Source organism: Orycteropus afer, unplaced genomic scaffold (genome assembly GCF_000298275.1).
Source record: "Orycteropus afer afer isolate SDZICR_OR568_19922 unplaced genomic scaffold, OryAfe1.0 scaffold00029, whole genome shotgun sequence".
NCBI lineage: Eukaryota > Metazoa > Chordata > Mammalia > Tubulidentata > Orycteropodidae > Orycteropus > Orycteropus afer.
Window position 1 is genome coordinate 1,631,078 of NW_006921616.1, and position 15,362 is coordinate 1,646,439.

Here is a 15,362-nt window from a genome sequence, read left to right on the forward strand (position 1 = left end):
GCATATAACAACATCAAAATGTGTCAGGGTTGTACCCTTTTAGCACACTTATTCAATCTGCATGCTGAGCAAATAATCCCAGAAGCTCAACTATATGAAAAAGAACATGACATCAGAATTGGAGGAAGATTCATTAACAGCTTGTGATATGCATATGATACAGCCTTGCTTGTTGAAAGTGAAGAGAACATGAGGTATTTACTGATGAACATGAAAGACTACAACCTTCAGAATGGATTACACCTCAGCATAAAACAAAAATCCTCATGACCAGACCCATAAACAACAACTGATAAAGAGAGAAAAGATTGAAGTTGTCAAGGATTTCATTTTTCTTAGATGCACAATCAACGTCCATGGAAGCATCAAATAATGTATTACAATGGACAAATCTACTTCAAAAGACCCCTTTAAGGTGTTAAACAGCAAAGATCTCACCACTTTGTGAACTAAGGCACATCTGATCCAAGCCATGGTATTACCAGTCACCTACTATGCATATCTAACCTGGACAATGAATGAAGAAAACTGAAGGAGATTTGATGCATTTGAATTGTGGTTGGCCAAGAATATTGAATGTATTGTAGACTGCTGGAAGAGTGATCAAATCTGTCTTGCAAGAAGGACAGCCAGAATGACCGGAAATCATCTCCATTCTTTGGTCCTGTTGTCAGAAGGGGCCAGTTCCTAGAGAGGAGTATCATGCTGGGTAAAGTAGAGGGAAGGTGAAAAGGGGAAGACTCTTAACAGGATGAATGACACAGTGGGTGAGACAATAGGCTCAAACATGGCAATGATCATGAGAATGGCACAGGATTGGCCAGTGCTTCATTCTGTTGTATACAGGGTGGCTGTAAGTGGACACTGACTCTATGGCACCTAATGACAACAAAGGGAAATTGTGAGTTATCTGTAAGCCAGGATTTTGTAAGTTGGGGACTACCTGTATATGTAAAGATAAGAATCACACATCAGTTCAAAGGCTGTTGGTTGAGTAAGCTTTAGGTAAAAGGGAAACAAAAAACAGGTTCCTTCCAGTGGATTCCAATTCATGAAGACCCCACGTGCATCAGGGTAGGACTATGCTCCACAGGCTTTTAAGTGGATGACTTTTCAGAAGTGAATCACCAGGCCTTCCTCCAAGGCAATGCTGAGTGCACTGAAATGGCCAAGTTTTTGATTAGCAGACAAGGGTGTTACTTATCTGTGCCACTCGGGGATAGTTAAATATAAAACTCAACATGTTGGGGTCAAGAGGAGCTCTGGTAGCATAATGCCTAAGGCACTTGACTGCTTAACCAGAAGGCTGGAAGGCTGGAGGTTCAAACCCACCAGCCACCCCTCAGAAGGAAGGTGGGGCAATCTACCTGAAAAGGACTCGAAGGCCCTGGTTTTTTTTTTTTTTACTAATAGGCTTATAGTTTTGTTAAGATAAAAAAGCTTATTTTGCACATCTTTCATAATGCAACAAAGTAAGTATCATACACAGGATTTCTATTCTGAGTGTTTAATAACATCACTATAACTTACTATGAAATGCTACAAAGTTTTTAAGCCAAATTAACCTTCTATCTATTTAATTAAGTACACCTGATATCATGATTTAAGAAATAGTATGACGAAGATTATTTCTATTGAGTAAAAAGAAGAGAAAGTTGACTTTTTCCCCACACACACCTTCTTGGCTATTGCTTTAACAGGAAAGTTTTAGTTTTATTGAGATTGAAAGATGAAAGTAAGTACTAATAAAAAAAAAAAAAATCTTACATCAATGTCAGCTGTCACTCATGGAGACTGCGAAAGCAACTTCTCAAACTTCAAGCCAATTTATAACTGCAACACCAAATGAACTGCACCTGTGCAGAAATTTATAATTATTGCAATAAAATTATAGTGGGACTACAAAATAAAATTAGCTTAATTGGGAGATCAATAAATATATATGCCTTGTCCCATTTATTCACATCCGTTAAAGATGAAAAAAATGTACCCTGCCTTTAGCAATTATGGGAGAAAAATCTTATTTTTAATTTTGTGAAATTCTGTTTTATTCTTTGACTTTAGGGTCATGAGATATACTTAAGGGTAAAAACACATTGTAAGGTAACACAAGATCTTTCTGCACCACCCACCATTTCCTTAGAAGAGTAGCAGCTGCAATCAAGAGACATCAGAATGAATTGTTGCTTATTGATACCTTTTATGGTTGGAATTCTTCTCCTACGGCCCTGCCTTACAGCCACCGATAACTCAGAAACACAGGAAGTTAAGCAGCCAATGGAATCTTATCGGAGAGCTAAGCGTGGCTGGGTGTGGAACCAGTTTTTTGTACCAGAGGAAATGAATACCACTAGACATCACATTGGCCAGGTAACTATCTTATGAAAGTGTTGCATTACAATCATTCCTGTAATATAGATGAGTTATCTTCCTAAATATGTCTTTAAGAGGAGTTTGTACATAGTCAAAATAGTTCGGTACGGTTCATATCTAAGGTCAGTCAAATGTTTGTCTTGGTATGTAGGAAATAGTGTATCTTTCTATGCTTAAAAAACATTAAAGAAACATTTCCTGATACACTAAAACATCTTTAACATAATAATATAGTGGAAATAATAATAAGGTTGGGTGCACATCACAAAGCAGTGCCCATCTGTTGCTATGAACCATTGTATACCCCTCGAAATTTTAATACAATAGGCTTTACAGGGGTGAGCTCTTAACTACAAGTTGCAGGTCAGTTGAATGTTTGTAAACTGGGGGCTGCCTATAAATAGCTTTTTTATGAAATGTGAATGAATTTGTTGCCAAAGATTTGATAGTTGATGTCATTCTATATTTTCTCTGTGGTATAGTTCGAAAGTTAAATGTCAGCACAGTTAATGGCTTCAGATTTATAAACACCTAAGACATCCACTAAAAACATAAGAGCAAGGGTAGCTCCAGTTTTCAAATGTTGCTTCAGTCTCCTGTGCGAACTAGAGCCTCATTTAACCACGCAGAAATTTGATGGTGCTATCTTTGGTAATGGATCAAAGCAGTCACACTGAGAACGAAATCATTTACCAACAATATTTAGCCTGACTTTCAATTATGCTAAGTAGCTGTCGATTTACCCCTCATTAATTTTTAATGAAACAGATTAATGCCAAATCCTTTTACAGCTAAGCAGGGACAGCAGCCCACACATTTCATATGAACAGTGAAGTTGGCAGCAAAGGATAATTATTTTCATTTTATTAGAAGAATATATTTTAGGAAAAGTTCCTTTAATGAAATAGCACATCTGCTATTTGTTTTTGGTTTTTAATATTATTTAGCTTGTTTAAAGCAAAGGTAATTACAATACCATGGTCTTTTGTGTAAGGCTCTTTCTCTAGATGGATGAACTGAAATAAGTTTAACGCTAATTAACTGGCAGTAAAACTTAATTGGGCCCACAGGGTGAAGCACTCAGGATTCATGAACTCTCCTGTTCCTGGCTCTTCCAGGAGCACTGCGGTGTTAGCATGACTTACCACTTCCATAGGAGTCCATGTACCCAATTAAGCAAATGTATAATCATACATTCCCCCAAAGTCTGAGGAGAGGGTCTGAGTTTCCAGGAAAATAGATTCCAAAGCACTGTGTGTGTGTGGGGGGGGGTCGGCTATACCAGCTCATATTTGTCACCTCTCTTTATTTCCTGAGATGAGTCCAAGTCAATCACAACACACGGGTGGGGATACAAATGAGGACCATGGTTAAGTCTGCTAGTTAACTTAGTGTCTCCTGCCTCATTTGCAATGAACCCTGCAGAGTGCCATGTGCTAGCGTGTCACTGGCTGGGTGACAGGTGCCATCCGCTGGTGACTTTCAGTAAACAAGGCACTGCAGGAAGTGGACCAGCGTGATCCAAACACAACTTACCTCCATGGCTGTCACAATTTCCACTTTGTTAGTTGGCTTCTGCTCCTTACACACATCTTTTGCTTCATTTCACACTGGGTTTATTTTTTTCTTTGTTTTATTTTTATTACTGTGAAAATTTGCTGAAAATTTCCCTTTTTACAACTTCCTTCGGCTTGAAGGAACATACAGATAACTGGTCTAAAAGGCAGGAAAGTGGGTGTTTAGGTGCTTGCTACTGAAGAGCCAGGATAGATGAAAGGTTATCTTGCTTTGTGCAAGATAACTCACGTTGTGAACCATTTGTTAAAAGAGATTGGGAAGTCCAATTATGTGAAAATGTAAAGTGATAGTTGCTTTCCCAATAGATAGTAGCTGCCTAATTGAGAACACATTTTATGAATAGGAGTACAGAAAATTTCATAATACTCCAGTGCAGGACATTGAAATCTGCTTCACATACAGTTTCTGCACAACTGTGGGGTGTTGTCATGTGCCGTCAAGTCGGTTGTGACTCATAGCGACCCGATGTATAACAGAACGGAGCAGTGCCAGCCCCGTGCCACCTTCGCACTCATTGCCATGCTAGAGCCCATTGTTGCAGTCCCTGCGCCAGTCTCCCTCCGTGAGGCTCTTTCTCTTGTCTGCCGGCTATCTGCTTTGCCAAGCATGACATCTTTCCACAAGAGCTAGTCCCTCCTGAAAACATGTTCAAAGTATGAGAGCCAAAGTCTCATCTGCCTCACTTCTAAGCAACATCCCAGCTGTATTTCCTCCAGAGCTTCTCAAATATTATTATTTTTTCTCCTTAAATCTTTACCCTTAAAAATCTCAAGCTCACTGGTCTATGAAAATGACTCTGTGAACATACTTGAAGTACATTTATTCATTATTAATTTTTATTTCTCTTACCTCTAATAAAAATTAAAAAAAAAAAAAAAATCATTACTGTCGAGTCAGCTCTAACTCAATAGCGATCCATCCTGGGGTTTCCTAGGTGATGTCACTATGGAAGTAGATTGCCCAATTTTCCTTCTGAAGAGTGGCTGGTGGGTTTGAGCCACCAACTTCTGGTTAGCAGTCAAATGTCTTTGGTACTAAGCCACTAGAGCTCCCCTTACTTCTAAAACTGAATAATATTTTCCAACTACATATATAAAGCATGTATACAATATATCATTTGATGAGTTGAATGGCATACACATTTTTTCATATTTTCTTAACATTATGGCATATAGACTTGCTTTTCATTTTATGAGAAAATGTAAGACTGACTAATTAAAAGGACCAGTGGTATAGTAGGTAAGACTTTTGGCTGCTACTCAGAAGGTCAGGGGTTCAAACCCACCAGCTGTTCCATGGTAGAAAGATAAGGCAATACACTTCTGTAAAGATTTACAGCCTTGGAAACTCCATGGGGGTCTATATGAGTTGGAATCAATTCAATGACAGTGGACTTTATAGGAATTCTGGGAAGATGGTGATGTAAACAAGCCATTGTTCTGATCTTCCCCACAAGTACAAGAGAGACAATGAAACAGTGCTTGACCTTGAGGACACTGACTTGAGGAGCAGAGGAAAACAACAGGGAACTGCAGACAGACAAAGGTCAACAAATCAATGAGGCAGGTATCTAGGGAAATTACTTCTCCCACGGTCTCTTCCACTCCCTCCAGCATGAGGGCTGCTGGCTGCTCTGAACTGGGGAAGTGGATCTGGAAAAAGAGCCTGTTTCCATAACCACCATACCCCTTGCTTCTACCAAGAGACAGGACCCCTAGCTTCTGTTCTAAAATCTACAGGGCAGAACTTCCTGGGGGCACTTTCGGAGTACGTCAGCACCATCCCTACTGCAAGCCTCCTGTGAATTGCTATAGAAGGCCTCCTTCATGGAGTCTTCTCTCATCGTAAACACTCGATTGACCTCCCTGTGCAGCCCACAGCTCAGGCATCTGAAACCAACAGAACAGATCTCCCAGGAGTCAGGCCAGGTCTTTTTGCTCTTTCTTCCAGTTGGGGCTGGGAATTGCTGATTGATGCTGCTGTGTACTAAGAAACAGACATCTTTAGTGGATGCTGCGCTACAGCCAACATACAAGGAGGGCTCTAATAGCTACAAGGCAGATGTCCCAGAGGTCTATTTGGAGCATGATAGCCTATGTCCACCTGGACACTGTGGCCTGCTAGCATGCTATAAATTGCTACAGGAAGCCCCTGCAGTGGAGTCTGCTGCCACAGGCAGCACGCTACCTGCCTGCCTGCACACCCCATACCTCTGGCCTCTGAAAGCAACAAGACAAACCTCCCTGGGGGTCAGTTAGCTTTAGTCTGCTCCCACTACCAGTTGATGTTAAGAACTGCTGAGTGAGGTTGCTGTGTGTTAGGAATCAGAAATTTTGAGTGGACACTGGACTCATAGGCAACAAACTACTGAGGGGACTCTGATAGCAACAAGGCACATCTCTATGGGGACCTGGCCAGAATGTGACACCCTCTTCTAGTAACTTGTTTGCCAGGCTATTGCAAACATCTACAGAAGGCTTCTGCAATGGAGTCTGTTCCCATTTTCAGCACTCTACCTGTCTCCCTGTGCACCCCACCTGTCTCCCTGTGCACTCCATAGCTCACACATCTAAAACCAGCAAGACTTCCATGGGGATCAGTTTGAGTCTGTTGGGTCTCCTTACCATTGGCACTCAGAAATGCTGACTGAAGTGACCATGTGCTAGGAAGAAGGTATATTGTTGAATAGAAGCTGCACCCACAGTGTGTGTTCCACATACTATGGGACAGGCACTGACAGTAACAAGGCTGACTACCCCAGTACATCTGTTTGGAGTGTGACTACACCTCCCTTAACCAGTAACTGGTGGCTCCTACTCTGATATTAGCTACTACAGAAAGTTACCTACAATGGAGTCAGGAGGTGGCTCACTTAAGTGTGCTCCCCCAGCCACCACAGGGCCAGCGAGACACTGAAACTAACACTACATCTTCCAGAAATCCTTCTGGGGAATGCCAGCTCATGGTCCTCCTGAAATGGAGGAAAGTCTGCTTGTGCTTCCTCCTGACCCCCAGCTCAGATAGAAGCAGCCTCCACAGAGCAGGGAAGGCAACTTCAGGCAAATCCCAGCCCTGAAGCAGGCTCTCTGGGTATGGGTTTTCTGACTAAAAACACTATTGCAAAAACAGAAAATGAGAGGGAGTAATAATCAGAGACAATGGACTCTATTTGGGAGAGATTGAAAGTTTAAAAATGAAATCTGAAACTTTCACATCCTAATTTAACCAAGGAGAGAGAAGGAGCTATCAGAGAGAGAGAGAGAGAGAGAGAGAGAGGAAATGGTAAGCAAAGGTCAAAGACTTTGCACACCTAAGAGTTTATTGAACAAGGTAGTGTGGGTAAAAACAGTGAATACTGGGGAAAACTGATAAAGTTAACACCCTTGAAAATCCCAATGACACAATGACAACAAAACACAGACACACAAAAAGCAAAGAAATAATAGCCTATCCAAATGAACATGCAAAGGGAGTGAAAGTGCATCTTGGGATAACCAAATAATGAAGAAAATGTAAAAAAAAAATGATACAACATTAAGCATAATTAAAAACCTAAGGGAAAAGATAGGCAAAGAACAAAAAGGAATAAGGAAAACAATTCAAGAACAAAATGAGGATCTATCAAATATATTCAGTTAAAAGGAACAATAATTGAGATGAGAAATACAGTAGGATTTACTTATAGATTTAATCATACAGAAGAATGAATCAGCAGATTAGAAGATAGATAGTTAAAATTACAGATGCTGAAAAACAACAAGAATAGAGGCTCAAGAAAGCTGAGCACAGGTTAATGAGGTTATGTGACATGAACAAGATATCTAATATATGCACTATGGGAATTCCAGAAGGTGATGAAAGAGAGAAGGGTTAGAAAGAACGTTTGAAGAAATAATTACAGAAAATTTCCACAATCTCTTAAAAGAAATGAATCTACAAAGATAGCAAGGTCAAAGAACTCCGAAGAGAATAAACTCAAAGATATCTACACAAAGACACATTAAAGTTAGATTCTCAAAAATTAAAGATGAAGAGAGAATCCTGAAAGCTGTGAGAAAGAAGCAGTCACATACTAAGGATTCCCAATAAGAATAATTGCCGATTATTCCTCAGAAACATTGGAGGCCAGAAGGTAATGGAATGATATATTTAAAGTTCTAAAAGGAAAACAAACAAACAGACTGTGAACCAAGAATACTATATCCTTTGAGAAAGAGGGTAAAATTAAAACATTCCCAGGCAAACAGAATCCACCAGGCTGGTCCTATAAAAAAGAGTAATAGTAGTTCTATAGACAGAAGGGAAAAGACACTGAAAAGTAATTCAAAGCTACACATAAAAAGAACTTTCCTTAATAAAGGGAAATACATGGACAAGCATAAGACCTAGTAATAAGGTAATCATACTGGCTAATTATAAATGTTTTATCTTTCATATTTTTAAATAACTAAAAATATAAAAAGGAAAGATAAAATTATGTCACAGGACAAATGAAATACAAAGACTTAATTAGTGATAACAGTAAAGAGGGGAAAGGAATGGAATAAATACAGAATTTCTTGTATGTTACTGAAGTAACTTGGAATGTTGTAAATACAATGTCTTAAGTTTAATATTCATGGTAACCCATAATAAAATATATAAAAACAAAGGTCAAAGGCTTTGCACACCTAAAAGTTTATTGAAGAAGGTGTTGTGTTGTTGTTATATGCCATCAGGTCAGACCTGACTCATTTAGACCCCTCCTTGTGTTTCTGAGGCGGTATCACTACAGAAGTAGATTGACAGCCTTCCTTCTGAGGAGTGACTGGTGGCTTTAGTGTGGGTCAGATTTTACACACACATACACACACACACACACACCTGTATATATATAACCAAAAACAAACTCACTGCCAGTGAGTTGATTCCAACTCATAGTAACCCCCTGTGGGTATCCAAGGCAGTAACTCTTTATGGAAGAAGATTGCCCAGTGTTCCTTCTGTGGAGCACCTGGAGAGTTTGAACTGCTAACCTGATTAGCAGTCAAGTGCCTCTGGCACTATTCCAAAGAGTCCACAAGAAGATGTCTAGAGCTAATAGAGGAATTTAGCAAAATAGCAGGATGCAAGGTCAAAAAACAAAAATCATTGTATTTCTATACATTCTATGAAGGAAGCAATTTCATTTACAATCATATCTAAGAGAATAAAATACTTTGAAATAAATCTAACCAGGGATATGAAGGACTTATACAATGAAAACTATAAAACACTTCTCAAAGAGATTATAAAGACTTAAATAGAAAGATTTTTCTGTGCTCAGGGACTGGAAGACTTAACATTTTTAATATGTTAATAGTACTCCCAAGCAATCCATATATTCAATATAATCCTAATAAATTCCAATCATCTTCTTTACAGAAATAGAAAAAAAAAAATCTTTAATGTTATATGGAAAGCCAAGAGATCCCAAATAACTAAAATAATGCTGAAAGAGAACAAAATAGGAGGATTCACTTTCTGATTTTGGAACATACTATACGACCACTGTAATCAAGCTGTCTGGTATTGTTATAAAAAGAGACTCTTAAACCAATGAAATAGAATTGAGATTCCAGAAATAAATGTACACATTACTAGTGGAATGATTTTTGATGAGGGTTCTAAGTCCATTTGATAGGGAAAGAGAGTTCCCTAATAAATGGTGCTGAAAAAATTGCATTTCCAAATAGAGAAATGAAACAGGATCTTTGCCTCACATTATACATTAGGAGAAATTCAAAATGGATTAAGGACCTTAATGTGCAAACTAAAACCTTAAAAAGTTTAGAAGAACAAGCAAGCATGATTCTATCAGTCTTAGCTTTCAAAAATAGATTATTTAATGCAATAACAAAAGCACCCAAAAGACTTGAAGGCAGAAATTCAAAAAGAGACTTGTACAGCGATGTTCAGTCCAACACTATTCACAACAGTCAAAGGCAGAAACGACCTAAATGCTCAGTAACAGATGAATGGACAAACAAAATGTAGCCCATACATCCAATGAAATACTACTCAGCCAGCAAGACAAAGGAAGTCTCAATACATACTACAATATGAATGGGGTTTGATGATACTGTACTGAGTGAAATAAGTCAATCATAAAAGGACAAATACTCTAAGAATTCACTTATATAAAAAGGAAAGGAAAGGCAAATATATGAAGATCAAAGCTACTAAGGGCTAAAGGGAAGGAAAAAGGAAGTTAATGGTGATGGAAAAATCATAAGGATAAGGTTTCACACCTGATTATAGTAATTACTGTCCATAAGTTGTACACCTATACTAAACTGAATTGGCAAAAGCTGTGTGAGTGGTATTCATACAATAATGACAGAATAATAATAATAATAATAAAGAGTAGCTTCTGAGGCTGGTTATTTATAACCAAACACCTCATGAGATTTGTTTCCTTGGTTTGGAGGTTTAGGGTCATAGTTTCATGGAACGTGCCAATTAATTGGCTTAATAACATGTTTAATGCTTCTATTCTATCTCCTCGTTCATTGTGTAATGCTTGCCTGGGGTTTTAACAACTGGCAAATGGCCATCTAAGATAAAACAATTAGTTTCTATTCACCTGGAATGACAGAGGAAGAAGGAGAATCAGGAATGCGATAATATGGAATATGTGCCTAATTGTCTCCATGACCAACTGCCTCCTTTGTCATGAGACCAAAAGAACTGCATGGTGCCTGGCTAACATTACTGAACGTTTTGACCAAAGATTCCATAGAAGGATACTGATCAAAAGGGAGAAAATATAGAACAGAATTTCAGATTCTAATGAACTGTAGACTTTCTAGAGCTATGTCAGGTGGATGAACCCCTGAAACTTTTGCCCTAAGATTATCTTTAAAACTTAAGCCTAAAATATACCCTGAAGTCCTCTTAGCCTAACTAGCAAAAAACCTCCATCTTGAGCATTATCCTCTTTTAAGAACTATCTCTATGAGATCAAATTGAAAACAGCAACTCAAAAGATTAGACAGGAAACTTAGAGGACAGTGATTGTATTTTAATGGTGGAGAAACAGCTCAGAAATGGAGGGTGAGAATGGTTACCCAGCTTGAAGAATGTAATCAATGACACTAAATTTTGCATGTATGAACTGTTGAATCGATGCATGTCTTGCTGTGTATATTCTCAACAAGAACAAAATAAATAAAATTTAAAGGAAAAAAAAAGTACAATCAGAAAGTTGATATAAATATTTTATTTTTTCCAATGTTTCTTTCATTGTATAATGATATTCAGCACATTATTAATGTGCTGCATTAATTGTTTAAGATTTTCTCACCTATCATATTACAACTTTTATTAATTACATTTAAATAGAGCCATCAGAAAAGTAATCTTATTTTTAGAGTTTTATTTTTTTGGTTAACTCTTGAGTTTTCAGAGAAAATCTTCATTTTGAGGAGGGAGATATTCATAAAGAGATAGTCAGGAAAATCATACATTCACAGCAATGACTGATATAAAAATAATTTATGCTAGTTACGTTAACAATGTTAAATGTATCAAAATGGGACGGTAATGCTTCACATAAAATTCAAAATTGTAAATAAAGTCCTTTATAACAATGAATGATGAACACATATGCTCTTAAAAAGTTGGAAGAATGAGGGCGGCAGAAGAAAAGGTTTGGCAGTTGAGTAGAATGTGTTGGAACTGAGAGTTAAAACTTGATCTGCCTAAACTCAAGGCCAAAGGATCATGTTACACAGTGTTTAGGGGGTATGATCTGGGATCAGACAATCTATGGCCTAAATCATGAATTTATGCAAAAGTCATGTAATTTTTTCAAGCTTTTTAACATTTTCAGAACCTAAAGTTTCTTATCTGTAGAAAAGTTTGATTATGTCAATATCATGTATCTCGTATTAAGAGAATTAATTCAGTTAATTAATATACAGCAATTAGTAGATTTTACAATATGTGTAAGTATCCTATGGAGTGCTAAGGTTGTTGTCATCATGCTCCCTAGTTTTCTTCCTAATATTTCCATATTTTCTATGTATTTCCAGCCTAGAGACAGAGCGTCATTATTTAAGTTTACTGAGCTTATTATCTCCCCATCTGTCTCTAGGTCCTAGCCTATATAAATATTTGAGAATATGCTTTCAGTGAGCAAGAGTGTAGTCATAATGCATACTTGAACTAACTTCCATGTGCATAATTTATGAAAAAGGATTTATACTTTAGTTATTACAGTTTCGCATTGGAATTACCTAGTTAGAGTCATAAAATTTGTATAGTTCTTGACATTGAGAATTCAATGACTCCTTCCTCTACCTGGAGATATATTTTAATCTTAAAATAAATATTTTACCTTATTTAAAACAATATGGAAATTATACAGCATAATCAACTTGGAGAATAATTAACAGCCCTAAGATAAAATCGTTCACATTGATTTGTTCACCTCAGCATTCCTGAAAACTAAATTGAGCCTCTTTGTATTTGCAGCTAAGATCTGATTTAGACAATGGAAACAACTCTTTTCAGTACAAGCTCTTGGGAGATGGAGCTGGGATTATTTTTGACATTGACAACAAAACAGGTGACATATATGCTGAAAAGAAGCTTGATCGAGAAGAACAGTCGCTCTACATTCTGAGGGCACAGGTGATAGACCCCACGACCGGAAGGGCTGTGGAGCCTGAGTCTGAATTTGTCATCAGAGTTTCGGATATCAATGACAATGAACCCAAATTCCTAGATGAACCTTATGAGGCCATCGTTCCAGAGATGTCTCCAGAAGGTATTGCATATTCCTTTACATCAAACCTATATTAACAATGAAAATAGATTTAAAACTTCCAGGATTGTATATTATTATTTAAAGCTGTACACCAATTCTTCCTTCTACAAGCATGTTTGAGAAAAATATCTGAAAAACCATATTATTTGTTAAACATTTTGTGAAAATGGTATTGTAAATTATTTTTCCCATTGAAAGACCACCTAATCTCTAGCAACAGGAAAAATAAAAAAAGAAGACAGAGTAAACATGCTTATTAGAGCAATTTGCAAAGTTGTTTAGCTTGTTGATTTACAAATATATTAAACTTAAGAATCCATTTTCCAAAATGAAAAATAATTTTCTATCTCATGAAGACAAAGAAGATAATGGTATAAGATGTGTACATAAAAGTAGGAAAAGTCACTTGATAAAACAAACACCACAGTATGCATCAAAAAACAAGTGGCGTGAAGACTCAAAAACAAAACAAAGGTGGTAGACACCTCCGCACGTATGTATTCATTTTCTAAGTCCTTTTCAAAATCCAATGGTATTTATTAATACTTTAAATACAATACCTGTATATCAATGTTCTCCAGAATATATAACAGTCGACTGTCTTTGAAACAACAAATGTCTTTCCAGTAAGGAGAATGAGAACTACAACTAAACCAAATGTTTCCTCTCCTTGCTTGAGTGTTGATTTGGCTTTGAACTCTTTTACGTACCCATGTCATCCCTTACAAAGTCATGAGTGTAAACATTTTATTGTCTATTGTTCTTAAGTATATTTTTGTGTTGGAGCCAGCATCAATGATTATACTTTGAACTTAGATTTTTTTTTTTTTTTTACTTCAGAGAATCACATTTAAGGATGTCAATCAGCAAAAAAAAATCTACAAAATACTTATTGCTTATAAAACATTACTTCCATATGGTGATGAGTTTCTCTGACTGCACTTATATTTGAGAGATGGATACATTCCACTTAAAACTTTTCAAGTGAAATTGAGAAAAGCATTATGGTGTCCCGTCTGTCGCTCTTGAAAGCATTTCTGGAAACTAAATTGTCATCAGAGTTTTGAATATCAATGACAATGAACCAAAATTCCTAGATAAATCTTATGAGGCCATAAGTTATTATCTCTGTGTCATGAAAAATATAAGTTCTGTTAGGCCAGGTGACATAGAGCCTAAGGCCTTTGAGTACTAACCAGAAGGTTGGCAGGTCAAACCCACCAGCCACTCCACAAAAGGAAGATGGGACAATCTACTTCCATAAAGCTTTACCACCTCAGAAACCCAATAGGAGGTGCTATGCACTTGGAATCAACTTGAGGGCAGTGAGTTTGGTTTTAGTCATGAGGCCAGGAGGAGTTCTGATGACACAGTGGTGAAAGAACCTTGCTGTAAAATGAAAAGTTTTCCATTGGAACTCACCAGCCTCTCCTCAGGACAAAGATGTGACAGTCTGCTTCTATAAAGATTTATAGCATTGGAAACCCTATGAGGCAGTTCTACTATGTCATGTGGTCATATGATCACTATGAGTCAGAGTCAACTCCACAACAATGGGTCTTTTTTCTTTTTTGGCTTACTAGGTCAGGGGTCATAGAATGCCTGGATTTGATGTGATTGAATGAATGGAAAGTGTATGAAAATATTACATAAGTGGTAGCCTGTTTGGGGAGATGAATAGAGGATGTTAATGGATGTAGAATCCAGAGAGAGTCTATGGGTATGGGTTGAGGTGCAAAGTAATCAAGGTATTCCACATATTTTCTAAATAGATTAATCATTCTAAAATTTTCTAGTGCAGAGTCTTCAAATGTATTGTTATGACATTATTTTGTTGTTAGTAGACATCAAGTTGGTTTCAACTCATACTTAGCCCATACACAACAGAGCAAAAAAATGCCTGGTCCTGAGCCATCCTCACAATCATTGCCATGCTTGAGCCCACTGTCACAGTCATTGTGTCAATCCATCTTGTTGAGGGTCTGTCCCTTTTTTATTGACCCTCTATTTTTATCTACTATAATATCCTTTTAAGAATATATGAATAACAATTTATAAAAGGTGTTATCTTTCTAATGGTTTCTAGTTATTCCTAAAGTATGTTTTGCTGTTGTTAGGTGCCACTGAGTCCGTTCTATCGCATAGGGACCCATGTACAACAGAAGGACACACTACGCACCTACAGCATCCTCATGGCCCTTGCTCTGCTTCAGCCCATTGTTGCCACCACTGTGTCAATCCATCCTGTCGATGTCCTTCCCATTTCACCAAGCTTCTACTTTACCAAGCATGAGATTGTTCCCCAGGGACTAGCCATTCTTCCTTCTAAGGAGCATCTGGCTATACCTTTTCAAAGACAGATTTGTCCATACTTCTTTCAGTCTTTAAAGCAGAAAACCAAACTCACTGCTGTTGAGTCAGATCTGACTCTTGCAGTCTATGGTATATTTAAAATTCTTTGCCAACACCATACTTCAAATGCATAGATTTGCCTTTGTTCTTCCTTCTTCATAAAATATTAGGAAGTCAACAAAGAAGGAGGGGGAGTTCCAGCAAGATGGCGGACTAGGCAGAAGGATTGCACAGACCCTCTTCAACAAAGAAAAGGGAAACCAATTAA

The 15,362-nt window shown here is 37.5% G+C and overlaps 1 protein-coding gene across 1 annotated transcript in view; it reads left to right on the forward strand.

Annotated features, from left to right (window-relative positions):
* The first annotated feature begins 2,175 nt into the window (after window positions 1-2,175).
* The window catches only part of CDH19 (cadherin 19), a 78,357-nt gene continuing 65,170 nt past the window's right edge, over window positions 2,176-15,362 (forward strand). The window contains exons 1-2 of the mRNA XM_007935484.1: window positions 2,176-2,370; window positions 12,448-12,742. Coding sequence (XP_007933675.1) covers window positions 2,176-2,370; window positions 12,448-12,742 — 490 coding nt within the window. The remainder of the gene's footprint in view (window positions 2,371-12,447; window positions 12,743-15,362) is intronic.